The 27732-nt window shown below is 41.8% G+C and overlaps 1 protein-coding gene and 1 pseudogene across 1 annotated transcript; one reads left to right on the top strand and one right to left on the bottom strand.

The window, feature by feature from the left end:
* Positions 1 to 412: 412 nt before the first annotated feature.
* On the bottom strand, positions 413 to 20339 carry LOC120057801 (annotated as a pseudogene).
* Positions 16521 to 25045, top strand: LOC120058309 (ras-related protein M-Ras-like). Its single transcript, XM_039006876.1, has 6 exons — positions 16521 to 16777; positions 21458 to 21675; positions 21948 to 22101; positions 22433 to 22532; positions 23189 to 23268; positions 23786 to 25045. Exons 2-6 carry the CDS (start codon positions 21480 to 21482, stop codon positions 23883 to 23885), a joined length of 630 nt encoding a protein of 209 aa, XP_038862804.1. The 5' UTR covers positions 16521 to 16777; positions 21458 to 21479; the 3' UTR covers positions 23886 to 25045.
* The last annotated feature ends 2687 nt before the right edge of the window (positions 25046 to 27732 follow it).

Below are 27732 nucleotides of genomic sequence, written 5' to 3'. Positions count from 1 at the left end.
GTGTGATTAAAGTACTTTATTAAGTTGTCCATGTAATATGCAGACAACCTAAATGGCCACCAACTAAAAGTGTAGACTCAGGAGATTCAATGCTGTATATTAATATCATTCTCACCAAGCAACCAACTTTAAAAAGATTACTTTCTTTAAACCAAACAGATTCTTGATTCCCATCCCTCGCTCTCTTTTTTCTTTGTTTTGGTTAAACATTCACAACACAGTTTCATCTTACACAAATCAGCTGTTCATGTTTAACATAACAGACTTTGTTAAATGTGGCTTTTTATGAAAGCTTTTTATTGTACCTTGCCCTGATGTGTTTTACTACAGCACAAAAAGTCCAGGTGCACATATAGACCACCTATGACATGTATAACATCCAAATCAATGTTCACATTCATTTTAGGCAAAGGTAAAATTGAGGTCACTGTTAAGAGGAAAGGAAGCATTCAAGTTTAGGGATGACTGCCATTATTCAGGCAATGTTACATGTGGTTGAAATTCACTATTTCTTACTGTAATTGTGATTGTACTAGTTTTTAAACAGGTAGTATTTATGCAAACAGCAGTGGGCTTCTAGTCTCGTGTCAGACTTTACAAGTAACTCGCTAGAGGCCAAAGCTCACGTGATATTTGGTTCTTTGTGCAGAAATTAGTGGGCTTCCAATGTCCATTTTAGGTCTTCTCTTCCTTGAGTAGACCCACAATGCCATCCCTCCTGGAGGTGTAGGGAGCATGCTTCTAATGCCACTATGTTAACTACGCCCCTGAAGACCACAAGCCCAGTGTGCAGCCTGAAGATCTGCTTCAGGGTCACCCTGTAGACCAGCTTCAGGGTCACCCTGTAGACCAGCTTCAGGGTCACCCTGTAGACCATCACCCCTGCCAAGCAGAACGGCGGTACAGCCGCATTCAGCACGGGTCCGCCCACCTCCAGACGAGCTACCTCCCGTACCATGGCAAACTTCTGAGCCTCTGGAGAGAACACCAGCGCGTCCTTGAGGGCAGTGCCAATGTCACTGTTCCACTCCACCTCCTTGCCGTTGATGAGAATGGTGCTGTTGGTAATGCCAGCCGGTTCGTCTAGCATGCTGTTAAAGTTGGCAGGGATGCCAATCTGGGCACCAGAGGGAAGCCAGGGCATGCCAGCCCCGACCGGGTGGAAGCCAAATGAGGCAAAGGCACTGTAGCCGCCCGGGGAGCCCACATCAGATTCCTACAGGACCTGCTGGAAGACGCTCTCCAGTTTGTCAGAGATGCTGGCTGGTTCTCCTTTGTTCCAGGCCTGGTACAGCTTCCTGTAAGTACTCGGGTGCGGCGGGAATACTTTTGTACCATCACAGCATACTTCAGAAATGGAGAAGCCATGGCATCAGTTGGTTTGGTCGTTAGCTACAGACCTCAGAGGGATTGATCTGACGAGAAACAGAAAATCAATATCAAACGCAAGAGGTTTGACCCGGCTGACTGGTGAATTAAAGTTCAAATAAGACCAAAAAAGTGTAGACCACCTCGTCTTATGAATACATCCTCTTTTTGATTCATGGCATTACACATCATGATGGTTTCATAAGGATGTTATGTATAGTATGAGGCCGAGTCCCCATCCTGGTCACCTCTGGACTTGGTATTATGAAATTGTCAATCATCTTGAGACAACAACACTGAGTGCATGGGTGGTAATATACTGTACCAGTTATGTCAGAAGAAATAGTTGCGCGATAATACTGCAATTGGCAAAAAGATGCACCATTTTGTATCACTGTTGGTCAAACCCAAAATGCAATCCAGGTGTGTAATTCGTCGATTAGCTAAATGGTTAGCTAGCACTCAATGAATGACGATAGTAGTGGATGACTGCCAGGCAGTCAAGTGAGGAATTTCTAACAGTACAACACACTCTTTTATATAAACTCAAATATACTGAACTAACAGATAATGTTACATTTTATAAAGCTTTTACAAGATAACTCACATGCCATATAGATCTATGCAAGGGGAGCAGGACCAAGTAAAGCAGTTTGCAGCACGTTTTACGACAGTTTTACGTTAATACCTAATCACTAATTTTCTAAATGCAGTAGTGTGTTAAACCTGTAAGAATATCAAACACTGCATAAGGGTAAAATAGCCTATTTTTTTTTATAATTCACGTTTGCTATCATAGTCTGCTGGAATATTTTTTTATACGAGTCGAGCTAATAAACATCACCACGAGGAGGCATACTTTGCCTCTACCTCTGCATTAAGTGCAGTAAGTGAAAAGAAAAATTACCAGCCTCAAAGACCAGTAAGTAAAAGCAGTTATTACCCAGTAAAACCTGATCAGTGATCTCACCCTCAAGGAAGGAGGATTGCATTTGTTAAGTATTCTAATAGGGCCTGTTATAAATTGGACATACTACTCTGTTTGGTGTGTGTGTGTGTGTGTGTGTGTGTGTGTGTGTGTGTGTGTGTGTGTGTGTGTGTGTGTGTGTGTGTGTGTGTGTGTGTGTCAAAATCAAATCAAACTTGATTTGTCACATGCGCCGAACCCAACAGGTGACCTTATCAGCTCTTTCCCAACGATGCAGATCACATTTTTTTAAATTAAAAGAGAAACAAAACATACAAGAACACACAATAACTAAGCTATATACAAGAGGTACCAATACCCAGACCTACCTCTAGCCTTTCGGGGCCCTAAGCGAGATTTGGGCACATTCCCTTCGTGTCCAATAGCTAATTCAGCCATCAAGGTTTAGATAGCTGGCTATACTAACTTACCTACCAATCTTATCAAATGTTAGCTGACATGGGCTAATTATGTGACTGTCCGTGACTGACATAACAAGAGAAAAACTGCTGATGCACTAGCAAATTTCTAAATTAAGTTGAGACCCCGACTGATTTACGACTGGGGGGATCCCCCTAGTGGCTGTGGGGTCCTATGCGCAGCGCCTGCCTATAGGCACTACCAAAACCATATCAATGTGCAGCGATACGTGGTGTGTGTGTGTGCGTGTGTGTGTGTGTTGATAGAGTCCTGCTGTGAGTGTACATAGAGCTCAGATAGTCAGATAGTCTGCACAGATAGTCCGTTAATTAGCTATTCAAAAGTCTAATTTCTTGGAGACAGAAGCTGTCTCGGAGCCTGTTGGTCCGAGACCTGATGCTGTATCACTTGCCTGACGGTAGCACAGAGATCAGTCAATGGCATGGGGGGCTGAAGTCTTTATTGATGTGTGTGTGTGTGTGTGTGTGTGTGTGTGTGTGTGTGTGTGTGTGTGTGTGTGTGTGTGTGTGTGTGTGTGTGTGTGTGTGTGTGTGTGTGTGTGTGTGTGTGTCCTTGAGTGCACATGAACTGCAGAGAGAATGTATAAACCTGTCATTGTGAGTGTGATGGATAGAGAATGCTGGATTACTGACCTGCGTTCATATTTTTTCTGGGGTTTCACCAGTATAAGACTTTTGGGTAATTATGGTGTGTATATCACGCTTCTCATGCATTATTACTGACAGACAAACATTGATTAGTGTAGGAATGGGGATTCAGGCCCTGAGCTGTAATGATGTGCTCCTTGGAAGAGCTCAAAACGTGTCAAAATGCATACGAACTGTTATTACATTTCAATGGTGTTGTTGGAGAATGCAGAAAATGCCATTTAAAAATATAGCTGTGAGCAGCAATGAACGGGGTTCACAGGATGACAAAAAGGACAGAAGATCAGTTGGATATCAAAGCAAGCTCTCTATTATGTAGGAACTATCTTCTTAATGTGCAATCATGAGTCTAAATACAACATCTGGAGTGAATATGATGTATGGTTCATGAGGAGAAGATGATTTTGACCATTAGCGTTAAATATGCAAAGAATGAGTGGTTTATAGTTTCCTTGTTTTTTTAGATATCAATACCATATTCAGTGTGGTTCATCTTAGGGACGTCCATGATAGCGCTGATACGTTTTAAGTTGATAGGCAACTGTGGAGTGGATTTAAAGTGGTTTAAATGTAAAATCTGATATTTGCAAATAACTCAGACATATTTTGACCATCCCATAGCTTTTCTCAAACCAAGTTAAAACATCTACCATGGGCCTACATTTGATCCTATAATTCATGAGAATAAGTATTTTAGCATATTATCGAAGTATAGTGTGCCCATTTTTGAATGCATCAACGTTATTTTCTTAAAGTCTTTTGGAACTATTGTGATGAATCCAAAGACCAAATTTGGAGTGAATCTGACTTTGTCCGTGAGAATATTTTTTTGATTATTTTAAGCATTAGTGTTACATAGTCAAAAAAGTGAATTGTTAATAGTTTCCTTATTTTTTTAAATACAATGGCCTGACTAAAGTGCTCAGTGACTTTCAACGTGGCACCGTCATAGGATTCCAACAAGTCAGTTCGTCAAATTTCTGCCCTGCTAGAGCGGCCCCAGTCAACTGTAAGTGATGATATTGTGGAGTGGCAATGTCTGAGAGCAACAATGGCTCAGCCGCGAAGTGGTAGGCCACACAACCACACAAACTCACAGAACGGGTTCGCCGGGTACTGAAGCACGTAAAAATGGTCTGTCCTCAGTTGCAACACTCACTATCGAGTTCCAAACTGCCTCTGGAAGCAACATCAGCACAATAACTATTCGTCGGGAGCTTCATAAAATGGCTTTCCTTGGCCGAGCAGCCGCACACGAGCCTAAGATCACCATGTGCAATGCCAAGCGTCGGCTGGAGTGGTGTTAAGCTTGGTGTGGAAGAACTTGACTGGCCTGCACAGAGCGCTGACCTCAACCCCATTGAACACCTTTGGGACGAATTGGAACGCCGACTGCGAGCCAGGCATAACTGCTCAAAGTCAGTGCCCGACCTCACTAATGCTCTTGTTGCTGAATGGAATCAAGTCCCCACAGCAATGTTCAAACATCTAGTGGAAGCCTTCCCAGAGAAGTAGAGGCTGTTAGAGCAGCAAAGGGGGGACCAACTCCATATTAATGCCCATGATTTTGTAATGAGATGTTCGACAAGCAGGTGTCCACATCCTTTTGTGTTTGATGACCCTAAAAAGTGTCAAGTTGATAGGCCATTATGAAGTGGATTTACAAAGGATTTAAATGAACATGTACAATCTGATTTCCTTATTTATTAATAATTCAGTCATCTTAACCAATCTCTTAGCTTTTCTCAAACAAAGTTAAAATATGTACCATGGGCCTACATATATCAGGTATGAAGGTCAGACCCAGATGTAGACAACGTCGAATAAACAAATGGTTTAATAATCCGACAGGGGCAGGCAATAGACAGGTCAAGGCAGGCAGGGGTCAGTAAACCAGAGGTGGGGCAACGGTACTGAACGGCAGGCTGGCTCAGGGTCAGGGTAGGCAGAGGTCAATAATCCAGAGGTGGGGCAAAGGTACAGGTCGGCAGGCAGGCTCAGGGTCAGGCAGAGTGGTCAGGCAGGCAGGTTCAGAGTCAGGACAGGCAAGGGTCAAAACCAGGAGGGCGAGAAAAAGAGACTCTGGGAAAAGCAGGAGCTGAGGCAAAAACGCTGGTTGACTTGACAAACAAGACGAACTGGCAACAGACAAACAGAGAACACAGGTATAAATACACAGGGGATAATGGGGAAGATGAGCGACACCTAGAGGGGGGTAGAGACAATCACAAAGACGGGTGATGCAGATCAGGGTGTGACAACATACAACATTTGTTCAGAAGTTTTTCAAAATTTTCCAAAAATGTCCACGATGGAGGAACATACAGTGAAGGAAAAAAGTATTTGATCCCCTGCTGATTTTGTACGTTTGCCCACTGACAAAGAAATGATCAGTCTATAATTTTAATGGTAGGTTTATTTGAACCGTGAGAGACAGAATAACAACAAAAAAATCCAGAAAAACGCATGTCAAAAATGTTATAAATTGATTTGCATTTTAATGAGGGAAATAAGTATTTGACCCCTTCTCAATCAGAAAGATTTCTGGCTCCCAGGTGTCTTTCATACAGGTAACGAACTGAGATTAGGAGCACACTCTTAAAGGGAGTGCTCCTAATCTCAGTTTCTTACCTGTATAAAAGATACCTGTCCACAGAAGCAATCAATCAATCAGATTCCAAACTCTCCACCATGGCCAAGACCAAAGAGCTCTCCAAGGATGTCAGGGACAGGATTGTAGACCTACACAAGGCTGGAATGGGCTACAAGACCATCGCCAAGCAGCTTGGTGAGAAGGTGACAACAGTTTCTGCGATTATTCGCAAATGGAAGAAACACAAAAGAACTGTCAATCTCCCTCAGCCTGGGGCTCCATGCAAGATCTCACCTCGTGGAGTTGCAATGATCATGAGAACGGTGAGGAATCAGCCCAGAACTACACAGGAGGATCTTGTCAATGATCTCAAGGCAGCTGGGACCATAGTCACCAAGAAAACAATTGGTAACACACTACACCGTGAAGGACTGAAATCCTGCAGCGCCCGCAAGGTCCCCCTGCTCAAGAAAGCACATATACATGCCCGTCTGAAGTTTGCCAATGAACATCTGAATGATTCAGAGGACAACTGGGTGAACGTGTTGTGGTCAGATGAGACCAAAATGGAGTTCTTTGGCATCAACTCAACTTGCCGTGTTTGGAGGAGGAGGAATGCTGCCTATGACCCCAAGAAACCATCCCCACCGTCAAACATGGAGGTGGAAACATTATGCTTTGGGGGTGTTTTTCTGCTAAGGGGACAGGACAACTTCACCGCATCAAAGGGACGATGGACGGGGCCATGTACCGTCAAATCTTGGGTGAAAACCTCCTTCCCTCAGCCAGGGTATTGAAAATGGGTCGTGGATGGATATTCCAGCATGACAATGACCCAAAACACACGGCCAAGGCAACAAAGGAGTGGCTCAAGAAGAAGCACATTAAGGTCCAGGAGTGGCCTAGCCAGTCTCCAGACCTTAATCCCATAGAAAATCTGTGGAGGGAGCTGAAGGTTCGAGTTGCCAAACGTCAGCCTCGAAACCTTAATGACTTGAAGAAGATCTGCAAAGAGGAGTGGAACAAAATCCCTCCTGAGATGTGTGCAAAGCTGGTGGCCACCTACAAGAAACGTCTGACCTCTGTGATTGCCAACAAGGGTTTTGCCACCAAGTACTAAGTCATGTTTTGCAGAGGGGTCAAATACTTATTTCCCTCATTAAAATGCAAATCAATTCATAACATTTTTGACATGCGTTTTTCTGGATTTTTTTGTTGATATTCTGTCTCTCACTGTTCAAATAAACCTTCCATTAAAATTATAGACTGATCATTTCTTTGTCAGTGGGCAAACGTACAAAATCAGCAGGGGATCAAATACTTTTTTCCCTCACTGTATATCTTATGGGTCCTTGAGGCAAATTTGTTCAGTATGCAGAAAGACAACCACATAAAACGTTTCAAATCATTAAGTCAAATGGAGAGGTGGATATGAGGGTTTAAGTGAGACTGCTTATAACAGGCCACCTATAGGCCAATCAGTGCCATTATTTTTGACCAAGTTACCCATGGCCTCTATACTTGACCAATCTATGCTTGAGTTATTTGACCAAATCTAAGAATAACAATAGGTTTCACCCTAATGAGTAGGATAGACACTCTGTCATTAGGTGGATGTGATATAATGAAAATACATTACTTAGTACAAGATGAAAATCTGGGAAAATGGGTCTGATGTGTGACAGATTAGTTGCATGATACCCTTCTATGTCTGACATTTTCTAAAAAAGAGATCACGTACCAAAATGTTACAGAATCAAATTGGCCTCACAAGTCCTCAACTGGCAGCTTCATTAAATAGTACCTGCAGAACACCAGTCTCAACGTCAACAGTGAAGAGGCGACTCCGGGATGTTGGCCTTCTAGGCAGAGTTCCTCTGTCCAGTGTCTGTGTTCTTTTGCCCATCTTAATCTTTTATTTTTATCGGCCAGTCTGAGATATTACTTTTTATTTGCAACTCTGCCTAGAAGGCCAGCATCCCGGAGTCGCCTCTTCACTGTTGATGTTGAGACTGGTGTTTTGCGGGCACTATTCAATGAAGCTGCCAGTTGAGGACTGTTTCTCAAACTAGACACTCTAATGTACTTCTCCTCTTGCTCAGTTGTGCACCGGGGCCTCCCACTCCTCTTTCTATTCTGGTTAGAGCCAGTTTGCGCTGTTCTGTGAAGGGAGTAGTACACAGTGTTGTACAATATCTTCAGTTTCTTGGCAATTTCTTGCATGGAATAGCCTTAATTTCTCAGAACAAAAATAGACTGACGAGTTTCAGACGAAAGTTCTTTGTTTCTAGCCATTTTGAGCCTGTAATAAACCCACAAATGCTAATGCTCCAGATACTCAACTAGTCTAAAGAAGGCCAGTTTTATTGCATCTTTAATCAGAACAACAGTTTTCAGCTGTGCTAACATAATTGCAAAAGGATTTTCTAATGATCAATTAGCCTTTTAAAATGATAAACTTGGATTAGCTAACACAACATGCCATTGGAACACAGGATGGCTGCTAATAATGGGCATCTGTACGCCTACGTAGATATTCCATAAAGAATCTGCCGTTTCCAGCTACAATAGTCATTTATAACATTAACAATGTCTACACTGTATTTCTGATCAATTTGACATTTTTTTTAATGGACAAACAAATGTGCTTTTCTTTAAAAAAAACAAGGACATTTCTTAGTGACTCCAAACTTTTGAACGGTAGTGTATCTACACAAAAAGAGCAAGAGGCTATGATCCACTCCAAGAGAGAAAGCGCCTCTGTCTCCATGGCAACTGGCACCGGCAGCAATGTGGAAATCTCCCTTCCCTTGAAAAGGGAACAGTCAAAAGAGGCAGGTTGCCCATTCCCATTAAGCATGCTGGTATTAGAATGGTTTTTGTGTTCCTCACACAAAGGTCTCTAGATCTTTGTCTTGCTCTTTGCCCCAGTGGTCTTAAGACCAGAGCTCTACATTACGGCCTCTTTCTAGTCTACCAGGCCAACATTAATATGGACACCAGATCACCTTAAGACCACATCTTTCTCATAATCCCCTTTTCATTAAACTGAGCGAGGTCACTAGGCAACAGGGAACACATGCGAGCAGGGCAGATGGAGTAAGATGTATTTTAATCAGTGGGGGCTGCTGAGGAGTGGACGGCTCATAATAATGGCTGGAATGGAGTCAATGGAGTGGTATCAACCATATGGAAACCACGTCTTTGATGTGTATGATACCATTTCATTGACTCCATTCCAGCCATTATTATGAGCTGTCCTCCCCTCAGCAGCCTCCATTGATTTTAATGATCGGCGAAAGAAGCTCTGGCTGCCATGGTGACAAATGTAAAGGCTGTTAAATGGTGGTATTGTGAAGGGTGTCAAATTCAGGGTGTCAAGTCTAGTGGTAACCTTTGGAGCTCTCCCTAATTTGACTATGGATTTTCTGTATCTATTAAGCCTTTACTTTTCAGTTGGATGTTTGTAGCCTACATCAAAACGTCAAAACACCAGTGGATGGAAAGCTTTTGACTAATGCAAATCCTACTGCTAATGATCTGACTAATCATTTAATGTAGTCGAGAAATATTATTATTATTAGTCGAGAAAGTTACTGAACATCATGGGTTACTATGGGTCTAACTTGAAACACAAACCAATCAATAAAATATTGAGAAGCCCCTGACTGCAGTGTGCGGTTCGGTGTCGGACTCAATGTGGGCGGAGTCTAATGTGTTTAACCCAAACCCTTCCCATCTCCTTCAAGGTCACCCAAGTTGAGGTTCACGTCGAAGGTATCAACGTCAACGAAAGCGAATCTTAATCGAACCTAGCCTACATGGATAAAAATATAAACCATGGAAGTGAGGCGGTCATTATGCATAATGTGCTTTGTAATATTCATGTTATACTAGTGCAGTGGTATTTTTTATATAACCAACTACCGGACCGATGTTAGCAGAGTGTTAAATGGCACCAATTTGCACGTGAGCTAGCTAATTAGCAATAGCACCCTTTTGCACGTGAGCTAGCAAATTGCTTACAATGAATCTTATTTGGACAAATTTGCCTTCATGAGCAGTAAGCCTAGGTTTACATGTACAGTTATGTAATCGATTTGATCGTTGATTTTCTGTGTTTCTTCAATGTATGCCTTGTTGTGTTTGGCTGGCTCTAAATGTGTATCGTTGATGCCGACGGCCATTCCCTAAGTTACACATAGCGAGTCTACACAGCCTACACATAGTATATACAATAATGAAATGAAATGCCTATTGCTTATTTTATGCCTTTCTAATTATCATGCCTTTTATGTCTATACTTATTTTCTTTGCTGTATAGAGACACATTACTGTGTTATTGGAGGGCGAGAGTCCCAAAATGTAAAAATGCAGCAGCAGTCAACTTCATTACTGCCCCTTCTGCACATATAAGGCTGAACAATATGGTCAACAACCACATCAAAGGTCATGCTTCAGTGAGACACAGAGGTAATATTTCTTTCTTTGTTTATTGAATATATTTGACGTTCACGTTTTTTTGATTTGCCCTATTTTTTCAGTTACATCAGTATATTTAATGTCATTTTATAACTTGTTACTTTACTGTTATTCCTCTCTTTCAGAGTTCACAATCATAAAGTGTGGCTTCAGTTGTAGAAATGTGACACACGTTCAGTGTTGTTATTGCATGGCAACAATAATCAACAGAGCAGTTTCTGAAGCACCTGACATACCATCAGCATCCAGTGGCCCCTCAAGAGCACCTAGAGGTCCTTAAACAGTCCCCAGAGGCCCCTCAAGAGCACCCAGATGTCCCTCAAGAGCACACAGAGGCCCTTAAAGAGCAACCAGTAGCATCCACTGCATTCCATATAACTCAGATACGGCTCCCTAAATCACCTGGTCCCAACATACATGGCAACTCAAGAAAAGTCATTGTAACTTGTCCACACTGCAAACTGAAGTTAAATAAGAAAAACTTCAAAACACATTTATGAAGAAAGCATACACATTGCTTTGAAATTGTGTCCAAGGAAAGATTTTTGGCATGTGAGCGCATTAATGTGAGAAATGGTGTGTTTGCAGTCGAAAATACATTTCCTGGTCCAGCAACACCCATACATGTTGTGAAAAATACTTGGGGACCCACACAGAATTTGATGTGTGAGGTTGACCAATGTCGTCCTAATGCTGACTTTGCTTTAAGGTGTAGGATGCTGCCTTTTGAATGTCAGCATATACGTTCCTTATTGTACTGCCCACGTGCAGCCAACACAACAGTGACTTTGACAGAGGAGGCCTTGGTGACAATGGTCGAGAATATATGGTTTAGTGAGGAGCGCAAGGCGTCAACGCGAGGCAGATACTGAGGGTGTGCCCCTGTCTGTCCAGCTGACTGTTGGTGGACCATCGACAAAAATGCACTTTTTTTTTAGGAGGGTGAAAACCACAGAAGAGAGAAACCTTTGTTTAGGAGGGTGAAAACCACAGAAGAGAGAAACCTTCCACCACAGCACACCACAGAACAGGATACAAGGGAAGCGAAATAGGAGAATTATCCACCAAGTGATAAAGGTGTAGCACGGATGGTGAACTACCTCATGGCAAATAAAAAACTACCTGCTGAACTCCCCCAGGCTGTCATACAGCAGTCAAGAGATGGAAAGATATCGAGTGGCTTTCCGAAGCACCTGATCCCAAAAGAGGCCAGATGCAAGGAGTGTGATTACATACTCAGTGACCCTCTACTGATCACTGCAAAGGGGAGGATTCTGACAACCACAGGTGTAGTTGAAGGTCAGTAATATCATAGTTCTTTCATTGATTCTAGCTTCTAACATCCTTATGATCAAACAGTACATGATTCCCACATACAAAGAAAAATAGAAGAAAAAATTATATTAGTCTCAAAAGGCATGCATAGAATATTTAACACCTTTGGTTGAATTTTCTGTAGGCATATCAACCTACAGAAGGTCATACCTGAACTGTGGCATGATCTACAGGTACCAGGAGTTGAAGGACGGTGTCCACAACTTTGACCACATAATCCTGTTTCTGCAGTTATGCCTGATGATAAGGAATGCATTACAGGTGAGAACATATCATTATGAAAATATGTTGTGCTTACTGAAATACTTAGGCTACTATAAAGTTGAAAATTAGAGCTCTCAGTTCATGTTTTCCTTCTTAATAGCCTACTCACCCTCTCATGCCAAATACTACCAAACAGATAATTTGAATGACTTATTGAGTAGTTATAGATATCACTGAAAACCCCTTTAGTAATAGTGGCTTTTGTTTGCATGGTGGTATTGTGAAAGTGGGGTGTAATTTGTCTTGATCACCCAATGAGGCACTATTAATATTTATTCTTCCTTTTTCTTCAAGGTAGCAGATGTTCTTCTAAGGGACACCCTAGAGGCAGCAAGGTGGTGTGAACTCCAACCATTTAAAGGCACCGTTTCCCTCCCTAGTGTAATTGGGATGGACGGGGAAGACCGCATTACAACCCTTAAAGAACTACGGTGAAGAGTGGATGAAGATGAAAATATTCTCCTCAAGGAACCATACACGTTCTCGTTCCAGTCACAGAGAGATTATGAGATGTTCTATGTGGAGGCAGTTGACAACAAGAAAATGACTGTCTTTGCCTCTTGAGGAGCAGCAGTGAAGCCATTTTTGAGTGGTCAAACATTGTTTTTGTCTTCTGTGTTTATTGTTTCAGTTGTTAATTGTGTTATGTTGTTTAGTAAAGATGACATGATCTCTTTACTGGACCTGGTATAACTTAATGTACAAAACACATTCAGCTTGTCAGTATGTCTATATGGTATTGTCTGCTCCATTCTCATGAGGAAAGTAAATAGCATTATAAATCAGGATAGGTAGTAACTGTATATATATGCTCAATTAAATAATATAATTACAAAGTTATAACATTTATCAACACAATTTTAACAGTACATGACATATGTAACAAGTCTGTTGTTCACTGGAACAATATCAGTAGCTTGTGTAACGATTCTCGTCTGGTGAAGGAGAAGAGGACCAAAATGCAGCGTGGTATGTGTTAGTCATAATTTAATAGTAAACTGAACACTACATAAAATAACAACGAGGAGAAAACGAAACAGTTCTGCAAGGTGAACAGACACTAAAACAGAAAATAAACACCCACAACCAAAATGGGGAAAACAGGCTACCTAAGTATGATTCTCAATCAGAGACAATGATCGACAGCTGCCTCTGATTGAGAACCATACCAGGCCAAACACAGAAATACAATAACATAGAAAAAGGAACATAGACTACCCACCCCAACTCACGCCCTGACCAACCTAACACAAAGACATAAAAAAGGAACTAAGGTCAGAACGTGACAGCTTGTCTCAAATATAGCATGAAGCAAAAAGTGTTACAACACGTGCTGGTACCACTTTATATAATATTTCTTACGATCTTCAAAAATGAAATACGTTTGTATTCAACGTGTGACTTGCACAAACATGTGTGTTTGTTTCCAGTGTGTGACTTTCAAACCTCAGATGGACAAACAAAACACCGGTGGGCGGGGTCAAATGTGAGTGGAGTCAAATGTTTGACTCCGCCCACATTGAGCCCCGCCCTGAACTGCACACTGCAGTCAGGGGTACTTGAAAATAGCACCTAAATAAAGCATGATTTGTCCAAAGGGTTATGTTGTTAAAATCAAAACAATTTTGTAAGTTAGCACAGTCTCAGAAATATGTCCCTCACACACACGTATGTAAAATTTAAATCAATAATCAAATTAAGATTACCTCTTGCTTCATCGGTTGAGCAATCAATCAGTTTGAGTGAAGATCAATCGGTCAATCTAGCACCCTTTGAACATGATTGCCTCCAAATAATTTACAAATGCGAAGTCTATAGTGAACCTCTCCATTCGTTAAACAGGAAAACCAGTCTTTGAGGTTTCCAAGACCTCTTTAGTCTCTGTCTTTTCATGATGTTGTTCCGAACATGGGTTCCCAGTATCAGCTGTCCGAGGGATTATTGTTTCTGTTTTGTATTCATTTTCCAAAATATTTTTATGACCAAAATCTCTTTCGAGGATAGAGAAGGGTTTGGTATCCTGCTATTATACACTGAGTGTGCAAAACATTAAAACACCTGCTCTTTCCATGGCATAGACTGACCAGGTGAATCCAGCTGAAAGCTACAGTATGATCCCTTATTGATGTTACTTGTTAAATCCACTTCAACCAGTGTAAATGAAGGGGAGGAGACAGGTTAAAGAAGGATTTTTAAGCCTTGAGACAATTGAGACATGGATTGTGTGTATGCGTGCCCTTCAGAGGGTGAATGGGGAAGACAAAAGATTTAAGTGCCTTTGAAAAGGGTATGGTGGTAGGTGCCAGGCGCACCGGTTTGTGTCAAGAACTGCAACACTGCTGGGTTTCCCGTTTTTTCAAGAATGGTCTGTCACCCAAAGGACATCCAGCCAACTTGACACAACTGTGGGAAGTATTGGAGTCAACATGGACCAGCATCCCTGTGGAACGCTTTCAATACCTTATAGAGTCCATGCCCTGACGAATTGAGGCTGTTCTGAGGGCAAAAGGAAGACATTATGAAGGTGTTCTTAATGTTTTGTACACTCAGTGTATCTACTCATAATTACATAAGAATAAAGGGGAATGGCAGTTTACTGGAAAACAGTAAGTGTTGAATAGATAATTTGTTTCCGGTACGCCTGACAAGCACTAACGCTTGAGGCTTGAGTGAGCCCCCCCTCACACTTAACTAAAGAACATCAATATGAGATGTTCCAGGAACCGCTGCACACAGCAAGAGAGGGAGAGCTGTCCATTTCATTTCATGCCCATTAGCCACTGTAATGAGTCATGTAAAAGGCAGCAACAGCATCTAATGTATGACTTATTTATGAAGCCAATCCTGATTTCAAGCAGCACAGCACCCCTACCCCATCAGATTATTCACAATCACATCGATCCTATTGCTGCCACCTTCCCTGCCACAGGTCTGCACCCCACCATTAATAACCACTTAATGGTACAAATCCCTGTGTGTGTGTGTGTGTGTGTGTGTGTGTGTGTGTGTGTGTGTGTGTGTGTGTGTGTGTGTGTGTGTGTGTGTGTGTGTGTGTGTGTGTGTGTGTGTGTGTGTGTGTGTGTGTGTGTGTGTGTGTGTGTAAGAAGATGAAGCTCCATGGACTTTTAAGATAAAAATTCATAAAATATATTTTCAGTGATTTCTCTTTGATGACCAGCTCATGTTGACCTACTCTGAGAAAAGCATGTTTGTAAACATGACAATATCTGACCATATCTATTGTGATATTGGTGTATGTTTTTGTTGTAAGAAACAATTACTGCAATTTCAACAGCTCTAAAATTGAAGATAAAACTAACATTATAAATTCATACCACTCAACAGAATTGTGAGTAAAATATAATATGTGTTACAGTGTGAACAGTGGCAGGAACATCATCTGATCTCCAATCAGTATTCCCAAGGTTTAGGGTGCTTATGTTCCCACATCTTGTTCGCCTCGGGCTTTGTTTGTTTTTCATGTAGTGGACACAATATAAAACAATGCAGGGGGTGAGATTGTAATTGCCCAGCCTAGGCACATGAATATGGTACACAGAGGAACACAAGAGTGGCTGTCTTCATGGTAGACTGCCACAAGAGTGACTGCCGGAATGTCCACCAGAGTTGTTGCCAGAGAATTTTATGTTAATTTCTCTGCCATATTTCACATCCAATATCGTTTTAGAGAATTTGGCAGTGCGTCCAACCAGCTTCACTACCACAGACCATGTGTAACCATGACAGCCCATATAAATAGAATGAATTAGACTACTGATTGTAATTGCCACTAATCAAGTCTCATGGTCAATAAAATAATTACAAAAGCTATATTGATGTTCATTCGAAATGTCCTACTCAGAGACGCCACCTTAGAATTTAGACCAGGGATGGGTAACTTTGATGGGTGTGGGGGCCATAAAAAAATCTGAACTGATCATGAGGGGTAGCAGTGGCTTGCCGGTCTGTGTACCCACATCTGTACATACCCTAGCCCTAAGAGAAACTTGCGAGTAAAACATTTTAGCGGCCCACCTCTTGACAGCGGAGAGAAAATACAAATGTTTTAAAGTTAATTTCATGCAATTCTACACATCTTGACATGGGTCGGAGAAAAGATTTAGTAATTTTATAACTGAGAGAAGATTTTGTAGTTTATAACTAATTTCAAATAATTACTCATTTTGCCATGTGGCAGAGACAAACATTTGGGGGCTACAAAAAGGGCCCATTCCTGATTTAGACAAAAGCATGTCTTTAAACCAGTCTTGGGGGGCGTCGACAAACCGGAACAGTCCACTTTCTCAAAAAGGGGCATTCCAAAAAACAAATCAACTGATTTTGGCATTTAAAAAAAAAAGTATATTCTTGTGAAGGCTTAAATGATTTTACATGTAGACTACATTTTTATATCAGTCATGACATGATGAAGAAGGAAAACATTTTTAACCAACAAGTGTCCACCCCTATGAGGCCGTTCTATTTTTAGTATCAGCTGTTGCAATATAAAGATTTGCTACATAGCGGATTGAATCGCGGTTATGTGAGGCGCATTCCGGTCACAAAGGTAAAATGATGGCAATGATTTGAGGTAACGGACAGAGAGAGGGATGAGGAATATTTGTGTGTGAAGTGGTTGCTGGAGCGTTCTTTCACGGCAACGGATATCATATAATATTGGTAAGTTATTGTTGAAATTGTCGTCGTTCGTTTTAGGCTGCCACCACATCGCAGCTACTTAAACATTCTTGGTAAATCTTATCAAGTTTTGTACTGTGCTTTGGTAAATATTTATCTAATTTGACTTGGGTTTTTGCAATTTAACTGTGGACTTAATTTCTTACAACATTGTAACATTGCGGGGCCTCTGATTCAAGAAATGGACGCCAATATTCCATTTGCGGAAATTGCTTGATGCAGCAAACTTCTCTAAAATATTTGACATTCAAGAAGCAACAAAAATCCTTTATCCAAGGGCGGTAACTTTACAGCGGTTCCTATACATCACTGATTTAGTTAACATGAGAATAATCTTGTCAAGTTTTGTCAGGGAGGAAGTAAACCGTTGCCTAGTAGTGTTTAATCTACTTTCCGTTAGAATTATCATAATTTGCAGGGGATGAAATGAAACATCACAAGAACAAACTCTATTGATACATTTAGCTACTTTGTTACAATGTTTATACTTCACACTAGCCTTTTCAACTAGGCATGTATGAATAGATACATTATAATCATTACAGAATTTCTATTGAAGGATTCTTCAGGCACCACATCATAGGATGAGGTCACCCACCATTATGCAGCCTTCAATATATTAGTCCCTTTTAGAATCCAATTGAGAGGAAGGAGGACTTATACTCTCGTCTCTAACATATAGGCTCAACATTTCCAAGCAGTCCCATTACAAGTCAGAATGTTGAATAAACCTAATTTGGACATACTTTACCTGTTGTGTTCTTTTTTCCTTTTTTTCCTTATGTCAGAGGTGATCTGAGACAAAATATCCACAGGGAAGTGTTATTAGCCTGACTTTCAATTTGCTGGTCAGTATATGGTTCTGTTAGTTTGCAAATTAGGGTTAAGTGTCTTGCTCAAGGGCAAGACACTTAACCCTATTTGTCACCTTGACAGCTGGTGTATTTGAACCAGTGACCTTTTGGTTACTGGCCCAATGCTCTAACTGTTATCTTCTACTATTGTTTACATATTGTGCATCACGTGCAATGCATCAGGAGATTGAAAATGCAAACCGGAAATACAAGCTGACAGAGCCATGTACAGACTGGTGCCCCAAGAACTCAGGTTAATATTACTTTCCTGTGGACATTTTAGCTCCTGTTCTTACCGTCAAAAGGACCAACAGCACAGACAACCGGTAAAGTTTTTAAAAAATATAATTTTATTTAACATTCTGGCATGTAGACTTGCATCTTTTTTTAGGGTGACTTCTTTCAGACTGAATAGCCATCGTGTAACCACGGTAACAGTCTGATGTATAAGGCAACCATCAATATAGCTACACATATTCATCTGACTATTAATAGCCTAGTGAAATCACCAGATAATTCTGCAACAAGAGTGGCATGATGGTGAAGCTTTTTCACTTGTTATTCAATCAAAGAACTTGAAATGCCACTGACGGTACTGCATTTAATTTAAACTTGATCAAAGCAGCTTCAACTCTTGTTTTGTTTTAGAGAAGCATGTTTATTGAGCTGTGTCAACCAAATAACTCCCACAAGGTGTTACTGTATGAAATGCAACAAAGTCCACTGACAGCAGCCTGGTGAGGTAGGCCAACGTTGTTGAGGCATCTTATCTCAAGTCACAACCTACTCTTTACCAAGTTATGTACAGTCAGTCTTTTAGTAGCAAAATATGTAATGCATGAGTTCTGATCAGATTAAATGATGAGTTGACACACGTGGTCTAGAGTACCGAGCACAAAGCTGTCCATTTCAGAGTACAGCGATGTCCAGTATGTGATTGGTAAGTTTTCCTGTCTAAAGGGCATCAGTCAGCACTCCCTTAGTCATTGTTCAGCCGTCAGCACCTAGGTGAGAATCCTAGATGAGTGAGACAGATCTGAGCTGGACTTGAGTGGTAAGAAATGGTATGTATTGGGTGATCAGCGGTACTTAAAATAAAATGTTATATGTGACATGCGCCGAGTACAACAGTTGTAGACCTTACCGTGAAATGCTTACTTTCAAGCCCTTAACCAACAATGCAGTTCAAGAAATGGTTAAGAAAATATTGACTAAATAAACAAAAGTAAAAAAAGATATACAGTACCAGTCAAAAGTTTGGACACACCTATTCAAGTTATTATTATTATTTTTTACTATTTTCTACATTGTAGAATAATAGTGAAGACATCAAAACTATGAAATAACAAATGGAATCATGTAGTAAACAAAAGTGTTAAACAAATGTAGCCACCCTTTGCAATGATGACAGCTTTGCACAAGCTTGGCATTCTCTCAACCAGCTTCACCTGGAACGCTTTTCCTGAAATGCTTTTTCAACCGTCTTGAAGGAGTTCCCACATGCTGAGCACTTGTTGGCTGCTTTTCCTTCACTCTGCAGTCCAACTCATCCCAAACCATCTCAATCTGGTTGGGTGATTGTGGAGGCCAGGTCATCTGATGCAGCACTCCATCCCTCTCCTTCTTGGTCAAATAGCCCTTACACAGCCTGGAGGTGTGTTGGGTCATTGTCCTGTTGAAAACAAATGATAGTCCCATTAAGTGCAAACCAGATGGGATGGCGTACCGCTGCAGAATACTGTGGTAGCCATGCTGGTTAAGTGTGCCATGAATTCTAAATGAAGCACCCCCCCACCATCACACCACCTCCATGCTTCACAGTAGGAACCACACATGCGGAGATCATCCGTTCACCTATTCTGCGTCTCACAAAGACACCGCGGTTGGAACCAAAATTTTGATTCGTCATACCAAAGGACAGATTTCCACCGGTCTAATGTCTCACTTGTGTTTCTTGGCCCAAGCAAGTCTATTCTTATTATTGGTGTCCTTTTAGTAGTGGATTCTTTGCAGCAATTTGACCATGAAGGTCTGATTCACACAATCTCCTCTGAACAGTTGATGTTGAGATGTCTTACTTGAACTCTGTGAATCATTTATTTGGGCTGCAATTTCTGAGGCTGGTAACTCTAATGAACTTTTACCAAATAGGGCTATCTTCTGTATACCAACCCTACCTTGTCACAACACAACTGATTGGCTCACATGCATTTTGAGATAATAAATGCATTTTGAGATAATAAAGTAGCAGCAGTGTAAAAACAAAAGGGGAAGTGGTGTCAATGCAATCGTGTGGGTGGCCGTTTTGATTAATTGTTCAGCGGTCTTATGGCTTGGGTGTAGAAGCTGTTAAGGAGCCTTTTGGACCTAGACTTGGCGCTCCGCTTGCCGTGCGGAAGCAGAGAGAATGGTCTATGACTTGGGTGACTGGGCCTATGACGTGACAACTTTTTGGGCCTTCATCTGACTGATGAAGTGGTACAGTATGTTTTGGGGTGTGCAGGTTGTTCCCTCTAGCTAGCTGTTCCCTTGTGAGGGAGGCAGGGAGCTCCTACAGTATATCCTTCTCCAGGGGTCTGACTGGGCCGCTTGAGGAAGGAAATGTCTTTCCTTCCCTCTATTGTGTCGAGCAGGAAGGTGGCAGGGCTGCCGTCACCAGCTGACAGCTGTTTCCTGCGGCCCACTGCCATGTTCTCTACCCACTGCCTGGGCTGAGCCAAGGCTGTGTTCTCTGAATGCATGCACAGCCTGTCCTCTGCCCTTAGCCTGTCCTATGCAGCTTGAGGTCAGGCATGTTCAAAGACATTCAAGCATATTCCCTCACGCTATCCTGCTGTTGGAGAAAGTTCTAATACTTTTAATGGTTGGGGATGACCACCACCACAGTCTGTGCTGTTTTTCAAGCTAGTTGTCCTCAGTTTGCTTTTCCTTGTTTATCAACCACTCTCTTAGTGGCTTGACATGTCTTGTGAAAGCTGTTGCCTTTTGCCAATACAGCATTGGGTTCATGAAAGAATTTGCTGTAATGTGTCCATGTTTTTGAAGGACCAGGTTCTTACTAAATCGCAGTAGAAAAACAGCCATTTTAAATAAAGTGGGAGATGGAAAACGTTGTCAGGCAACAGAATATTAAACCAATCTGTTCAGTGAATCTGAATTTGGAGTAGTTTTTGTGGAAGCTGGTGAAATTGCACCACCACAGTTGCTTTAGAGGCTATTCTTTCAGAGAAGTCGAGGACAGTTTTTTTTTTTTTTTTTCTCTCTCTCTTTCCGAAAGCCATAATTACAAAGCACAGTAATCAATATGTCTAGACCGTATTTCCCCTGCTCATAATGGTGCTGGGAGAGTGGTTGGTGCTCCATGTTATTCTGACAGTCTCATAAGGAGAAAACGGAATAGCCTACATAATAGGAGGGAGAGCCTCGCCATTACACCACTGACTGGCTGGCTGGCTATGCAAGGCACTTCCTCATACAGACAGCCAATCAGTGACCAGGGGGTTTTCTCCAGCTCAGTCATATACAGTAAACACATTTTTATCTAAAAGACTGCTGCACCAGGTGTTTGGTTTATTACAGTATTATTACACACGTTGTATACATCTATTTCCTATTCTTTACTACAGCACTTTCGGCAAGCCCTTCTAGCTGAGATTGACTGAGGTGTCGATAGCTAGCTGATGTTCTCTCTGTGAGAGGCTGGTGTGTGATGCATGGTTCTGTGTACTCTGGTCTGCCTGGCTATGAATTAGCAGCAGCAGTCTCATACTCCTCATCTCTCCCTCCCTCCTCTCCTGCTGTGTTCCAGGTATAGCCAGCTGCCTGTCGTCATGGCAACCAGCAGCGCGGTTCCTAGCGACAACCTCCTCACGTACAAGCTGGTGGTGGTGGGGGATGGTGGAGTGGGGAAGAGCGCTCTCACCATCCAGTTCTTCCAGAAGATCTTTGTGTCTGACTACGACCCAACCATTGAGGACTCCTACCTGAAACACACAGAGATAGATGGACAGTGGGCCATCCTGGATGGTAGGGAGACATTTTCTCACTGTCTCTCTCTGGGTTGGGGGGGGGCTGGTGTCCTTTATCAATTATGTTTAGAATTTTAATGAAACATACTTTTGTGGCACAGTATTCCCATATAGTTTCACAGATTTAGACCTATACAATATGTGCATTTGTTTGCAATTGATAGCTTGTTGCTTTTCCAATCATTCATATGAAAATAAGCAAGAAGATGATTCCCAGTAGCATCTTGTAAAAACTGTAACACTGGTACCTGTATGTGTGTAATTGCACAGTGCTGGATACGGCAGGCCAAGAGGAGTTCAGTGCTATGAGGGAGCAGTACATGAGGACGGGGGACGGCTTCCTCATCGTGTTCTCTGTGACAGACAAGGCCAGCTTTGAACATGTGGACCGCTTCCACCAGCTCATCCTCAGGGTCAAAGACAGGTGAGGCCCAGCTCTTGATAACGATGCGTGCCTTATGGGCCAGACACCTAGACGAGACTGCTGCTACTGTAACGAATGCCTCCGACTGGGTTTACTGCCGCAGTCTTTTGTGTGTTCCCTCTAACCCTCTCACTGGTAAAGGGTTCATCTACACATGCTTTCATTTTTGTATCTCTTGTTCACGACAAAGGTAAACAAACAAGTCCTTCCCCATCCAATGTTTACATTCCAGTCAGGTTGTCAGCTGTATAATGGTGTAACTGTACACATGTAATGTTGAATGAGATGCATCTGCTCTTCAGTCCTTCTCCTTCCTTCTGCTCTCCTTCAGGGAGGCCTTCCCCATGGTGCTGGTGGCCAATAAGGTGGACTTGGTTCACCTCCGCAAAATCACCAGCGACCAGGGGCAGGAAATGGCTGCCAAACACAATGTGAGTACAGTGTCAGCTCAGACAAGGAGTGGGGCAGCTTGATGTCTGAATCCTTTGTTTTTAATATCTTGTTTGATGCAGTACAGTGTCCAAATTGATTAATGTACACTTGATAAAGTTTGAATGGATAATTTTGGCCAGTCTTTCATGGTCAGGAAAAAGTCAGGGCCGTAGTTGAACCTGTAGAAGTCCTTTGCCCACTGCTGTTGTCAATGACTGGGGTTGTTCTATGGGCTGTGTGCTCTGGGCTGCTGTCCCTGGGAGAGAGTTTTTTTTTGTGCAGGGCAGGCAGGGACGCTGACTCAGCGTTAGCTACAGGGTGTGATATAGGCCTCTGGGAAAGACTGCACGGAGGCTCTGTGGTGGGGGGGAAATCACAAATATAGCCAAGCTTGGCATTTACTGTTTTAGAACACACTATTTCAGAGGACACCACCAAGTGTAAGAGTGTATAAAATTGGGTTTGCAGATTTAAGCTTACATTTTGTTTTTACTTGCAAAATTCGCATCTCTTGTTATGAGCCGGAAAAGCATCATTAGTATTTGTGTATACCTTGTAGCACTAGCAAAGTCGGAGACTATTCAATTTTTTTGCTTGTGTACTATGTCATTTTCCTGAGAATGTTTGATCAATGTTTTTTTTTTTTTTTTCACAGATCACATACATTGAGACAAGTGCCAAGGATCCCCCTATGAATGTGGACAAGGCGTTCCATGAACTAGTCAGGGTTATAAGGTCGGCCAAACTACTAGACTTGATGGCTATGTTTTAAGAATTGTATAGGCTTGATCATAATATTGGATTCAATTCATGCTTGACTAATAGAGAACCACCATTTTGGTTTCCCTTTGCAAACATACTGTATATAGCATGAATGCCAGCAAAAGTCTGTTAAAGGGTTGGGGGAAACTGTAACTATGTCCTGAATGAACAGACGTGTAATTTCAGAGGAATCCAGTATGTGTTGATGTTCGGTGTGGTCATATCCTGCTGGAGGGCCCACTCATCTGTTTGTCAGGCATTTAGAGTTCCACAAAGACTTTGAGGCCCTCTAGCCAAGCTACCCAAGCAGCAAGACTATCTGATTTTAACCCTCACGCTCCCTTCTCTTGTCCTTTCATTCTCTTGTCTACTCCTTCCTTTACATACCCTCCTTTCCTACTAATTATATATATTTTTTTCCTCCACCCTCTTTCTCCCCCATCCCTTCTCTCTATTTTGCTCTGTCTTTCTTTCTCTTCCTCCTGTGCAGGCAGCAGATCCCAGAGAGGAGCCTGAAGAAGAAGAAGAAGATGAAGTGGCGAGGAGAACGATCTGCGGGTTCTCACAAAGTCCACTGTGTCATCTTGTGATGGTGTCGCCGCTGCTAGCAATGATGTCAGAGAGAACTGCGCACTGGCAGTAACCAACAACTGGAGGGGGAATTGGGGGAGATAAGGAACTGACTGTTGACTGTTACGGTGTCAAAGAAAACCCCTCACTCCAAGGCATGCCCAAGTGGGGTCTTACAGGGGCATCATTGCCTGCCCGCTTCCCCTGATTGGTCAGAAAAAAGCACTCCAGGAAGAGCTCCTTATAAACTGACTGATTTACAGACAGTGCAGTGATGATGCTCTCCATGGAGGTGGACATCAAGGTATTCTCGTGGGTGGGGAGATGTGACGTTAGATGTTGTTAGGGACCTATGATCTGAGTTTTTGTGTTGTGGTTGTAAGTTCTCCATGGTGTTGAATGTTAAATTCTGAAACGATAAAGAGGATGATTATGAAGTATATTCTATCTGCACTAGCCACAGGCATAAGAGGATTTGGCTTTGGGGTCCTGAAGAGAAGTGGGAGGATGTGGCTGTTAGTACTTTTTATTAAAAAATTTCTGGTGGGGAATCTGGCTTGTAGGTTGAGGGGATCAGTTACTCCAAGCAACAAGATGTTAGATTTCTCTGTCTAATATGGAGTATTTAATACCTATGAAATGGCTTGTACTGTTAAAGCACTAAACAAAAAAAAGACTTTGGGGCTTGTTCATCTGGGGTGTATTCATTATGCCAATTCTGTTGCAAACTCCAAACGGAAAACTTTTGCACGAAAACTACACTTTCTATTGGACAAATTCAGGTAGGTCCCTCCCTGTTTTGTTCCGTTTGGTCAGTTTGCTTCTGTTTTGGTTCTTAAATGGTAATGATTTCCATTGAAAAATGTAATGAATACACACCTGGTTAGAAATTTGCCCTTGAATGAAGGAAGTACCTTTGCACTTTGAATAGATTTTGACTTTCATATCTGCATGTGTTGAAAAATTGCAAATGATGAAAGGGAAGACATAATAGAAATTGACTGAATGTGGAAAAACTGAGCTTATCATAATTATGTCAATACCATGTAGCCCATTTGCTTGTCTCATGTCGGTTGGACAGAACAGTTTATACCAGTGGAGGCTGCTGAGGGGAGGACGGCTCATAATAATGGCTGGAACGGTGCAAATGGAATGGCATCAAACAGATGGAAACCATGTATTTAATACTATTCCGTTCCAGCCATTACCCCCAAGCCTGTTCTACCCAATTAAGGTGCCACCAACCTCCTGTGTTCTATGCTCTCAGCCCTGGGTTGTGTTCAGTAGGGCACACTGTAGAAAAACAGTTCGCAATGGAAAACAAAAATTGATTTTTTTTATTGAAGTCCAAGTAATCAATCCATTTTCATCTGTTTGGTGCCAACTGAACATAATCCTGGAGTGACCCTGCTGTAATTCACCCAGAGGTACAGTGAAAGTTCTACTTCCCAGGGTATGAAGCAGCAGACATGGTGTCTTTGGCAGTATTTTACAACAAAAAAAGAGATGTCTGAAGAAATCAATGCTATTGTATCAAGTATGTTTGATACTTTTTTTATTGATCTGAATTTCTTCTAAGTGTTTTTTTAAAATAATTAATTTATTACTGTACCTGTTACCTCAACATGATGTATTATAACTGGCTGTGTCTGACTGAGCTAGAGGAAGATGAGGCACAAAACAATGGCCACTGCCTTTCTATCTAGCTTCCTTCAGGGTTTCAATAATGAATAAAGAAATACAGTATTGTGAATTAAATGATACAATCTCTGACTGTGTGTCTGTCTGTGTTCTTGGCTTACTTTACAAGAGACTGGTTGCACCCCAAATTTGCCCTGGCCAAATGTAGTGCACTGTATAGGGAATTGGGAGCCATTTGGGACTTTATGCACGCTGTCTTTACATGTATGTTCTGTATAGTGATGACCATAGCTAATATCAGCTGTCAGAAACCGTTGACTCTTAGGCGCGAAGTGTCCTGCTGTTTGTCTGTTGAAGTAGACTGTTTTATAATGATCTGTAAAATATGTATTATGATGTGCATAAGGCAGGTAGCCTAGTGGTTAGTGTTTGGCCTGTAACCGAAAGGTTGCTGGATCGAATCCCCGAGCTGACAAGGTAAAAATGTGTCGTTCTGCCCCTGAGCAAGGCAGTTAACCCACCTATCCCTGGGCGAGGAAGATGTGCATGTCGATTATGGCAGCACCTGTGATTCAGAGGGGTTGGGTTAAATGCGGAAGACACATTTCAGTTGAAGGCATTCAGTTGTACAACTGACTAGGTATCCCCCTTTCCCTAATATCAGCCTTCAGAGGTACCTGTTCAGCAGGGGGCCCTGGTATTAATCATATTGCTGGCTCACTGGGGTCAGTAGAATGCTGTATTTCAAAATATTGCTCTCTACTCTCCATGGAATAGATACAGCCTCTAGAGCTAAAATGGAAACGTGTGAATGTCCTTGTCATCGGATTCCAATTAATAGATTTTGAGTGTCACTTTCTTTTAAACTCTCATACTGCAAAGAGATCCCTGACTTTCTGGGTGATAGCACACACCGTCCTCATTTCATATGCAAAGGAATTAAAATGTTATTGTACATCTGCTGTGCTGCTCAGTTTTTGGATGCACCCTGGAGAGTTGTGTTAAGAACTCAACTCACACGGATAAGATATGCCTGCATCAAGGCTGTTTCTTGTACGGTTATTTCAGAGCCTTGGGGTCTGTTGAAGTGATTGCAATGTTATGGAACGTGCAGAATCTTCATATAGAATTATATTGTGTAGAACAGACATGCTACTCTGTGATATACATTAGGGGATAATGTAAACTATAATGCATATGACATATCTGTAAAGTCTAGAATGTTGCGCCATCCTGAATGAGCCTCAGCTTTCTTTTACTTCTGCTAGTCAGTGCTTTTATTGTTAGAAGCAAACATACTTCTCGTCGGCCTGTTGCCTGAGGTTCCGTCCCAAATGGCATCCTATACTGTACCAATTGTGGCTGCTGAGGGGAGGACGGCGCATAATAATGGCTGGAACAGAGTAAATGAAATGGCAACAAACCCATGGAAACCATGTGTTTGATGTATTTGATACCATTCCACTAATTCAGATCCAAAACTATTGTTACCCTTGACAAAGATTAGCAAAAAATACCATAAAATAAATAATGCAAATGCTGAGCTTTATTGTTCTTTTTATATATATATATACTAATTCAATTGCTCAGAGAAAGAGATTTTGTTTAACAATTAATACAAAAGAATTCTAACAGGTACCCGTTTTCAATACTCCGCAAGACTTCCCCTTGTGAGGATAATGGCACTGTGCCTTTTTCTAAAATGTTTTATGAGATTGGAGAACACTTTGGGGTGATCTTAGACCATTCCTCCATACAGTATCTTAATATCCTTGATATCCTTTGTCTGCACTTATGGACTACCCTCTTCAATTCAAACCACAGGTTTTCAATGGGGTTCAAGTCATTGGCACTTCGATTGGAACCTTTGCTATGGTCAGATGACATGTAAATAGAGCTCTTTGGCCATGCAAACAAGTGGTGGGTTTGGCGTCAAAAGATAGATGTATGTGACGAAAAGAACACCAAACCTACTATAAAATATGGTGGTGGATATTTCATGTTATGGGGCTGTAGGTCAACCAAAAACCTGGTTGCCTCTGCCAGGAGCCTGAAACTTGGCCGCAAGTAGATCTTCCAGCAAGACAATAACCCCAAGCACACATCAAAATCCAAAAATAAATGGTTAATTGACCAATGCATTGAACCCCCTACGGGCCCTGGTCAAAAGTAGTGCACTATGTAGGGAATAGGGTGCCATTTGAGACGTAGACAGTTACATGCAGC

Source organism: Salvelinus namaycush, chromosome 13, assembly GCF_016432855.1.
Source record: "Salvelinus namaycush isolate Seneca chromosome 13, SaNama_1.0, whole genome shotgun sequence".
Lineage (NCBI taxonomy): Eukaryota > Metazoa > Chordata > Actinopteri > Salmoniformes > Salmonidae > Salvelinus > Salvelinus namaycush.
Note: the sequence above shows the minus strand (reverse complement) of the source record. Positions and strands in the feature narration are given on the sequence as shown.

What these genes read in the sequence shown, in the direction of transcription:
- LOC120058309 (XM_039006876.1), top strand. Translation starts at nt 21,480, where the DNA reads ATGGCAACCAGCAGCGCGGTTCCTAGCGACAACCTCCTCACGTACAAG. An exon ending in ATCCTCAGGGTCAAAGACAG is followed by an intron (nt 22,102 to 22,432) that starts GTGAGGCCCAGC and finishes GCTCTCCTTCAG; the next exon opens with GGAGGCCTTCCCCATGGTGC. An exon ending in AAATGGCTGCCAAACACAAT is followed by an intron (nt 22,533 to 23,188) that starts GTGAGTACAGTG and finishes TTTTTTTCACAG; the next exon opens with ATCACATACATTGAGACAAG.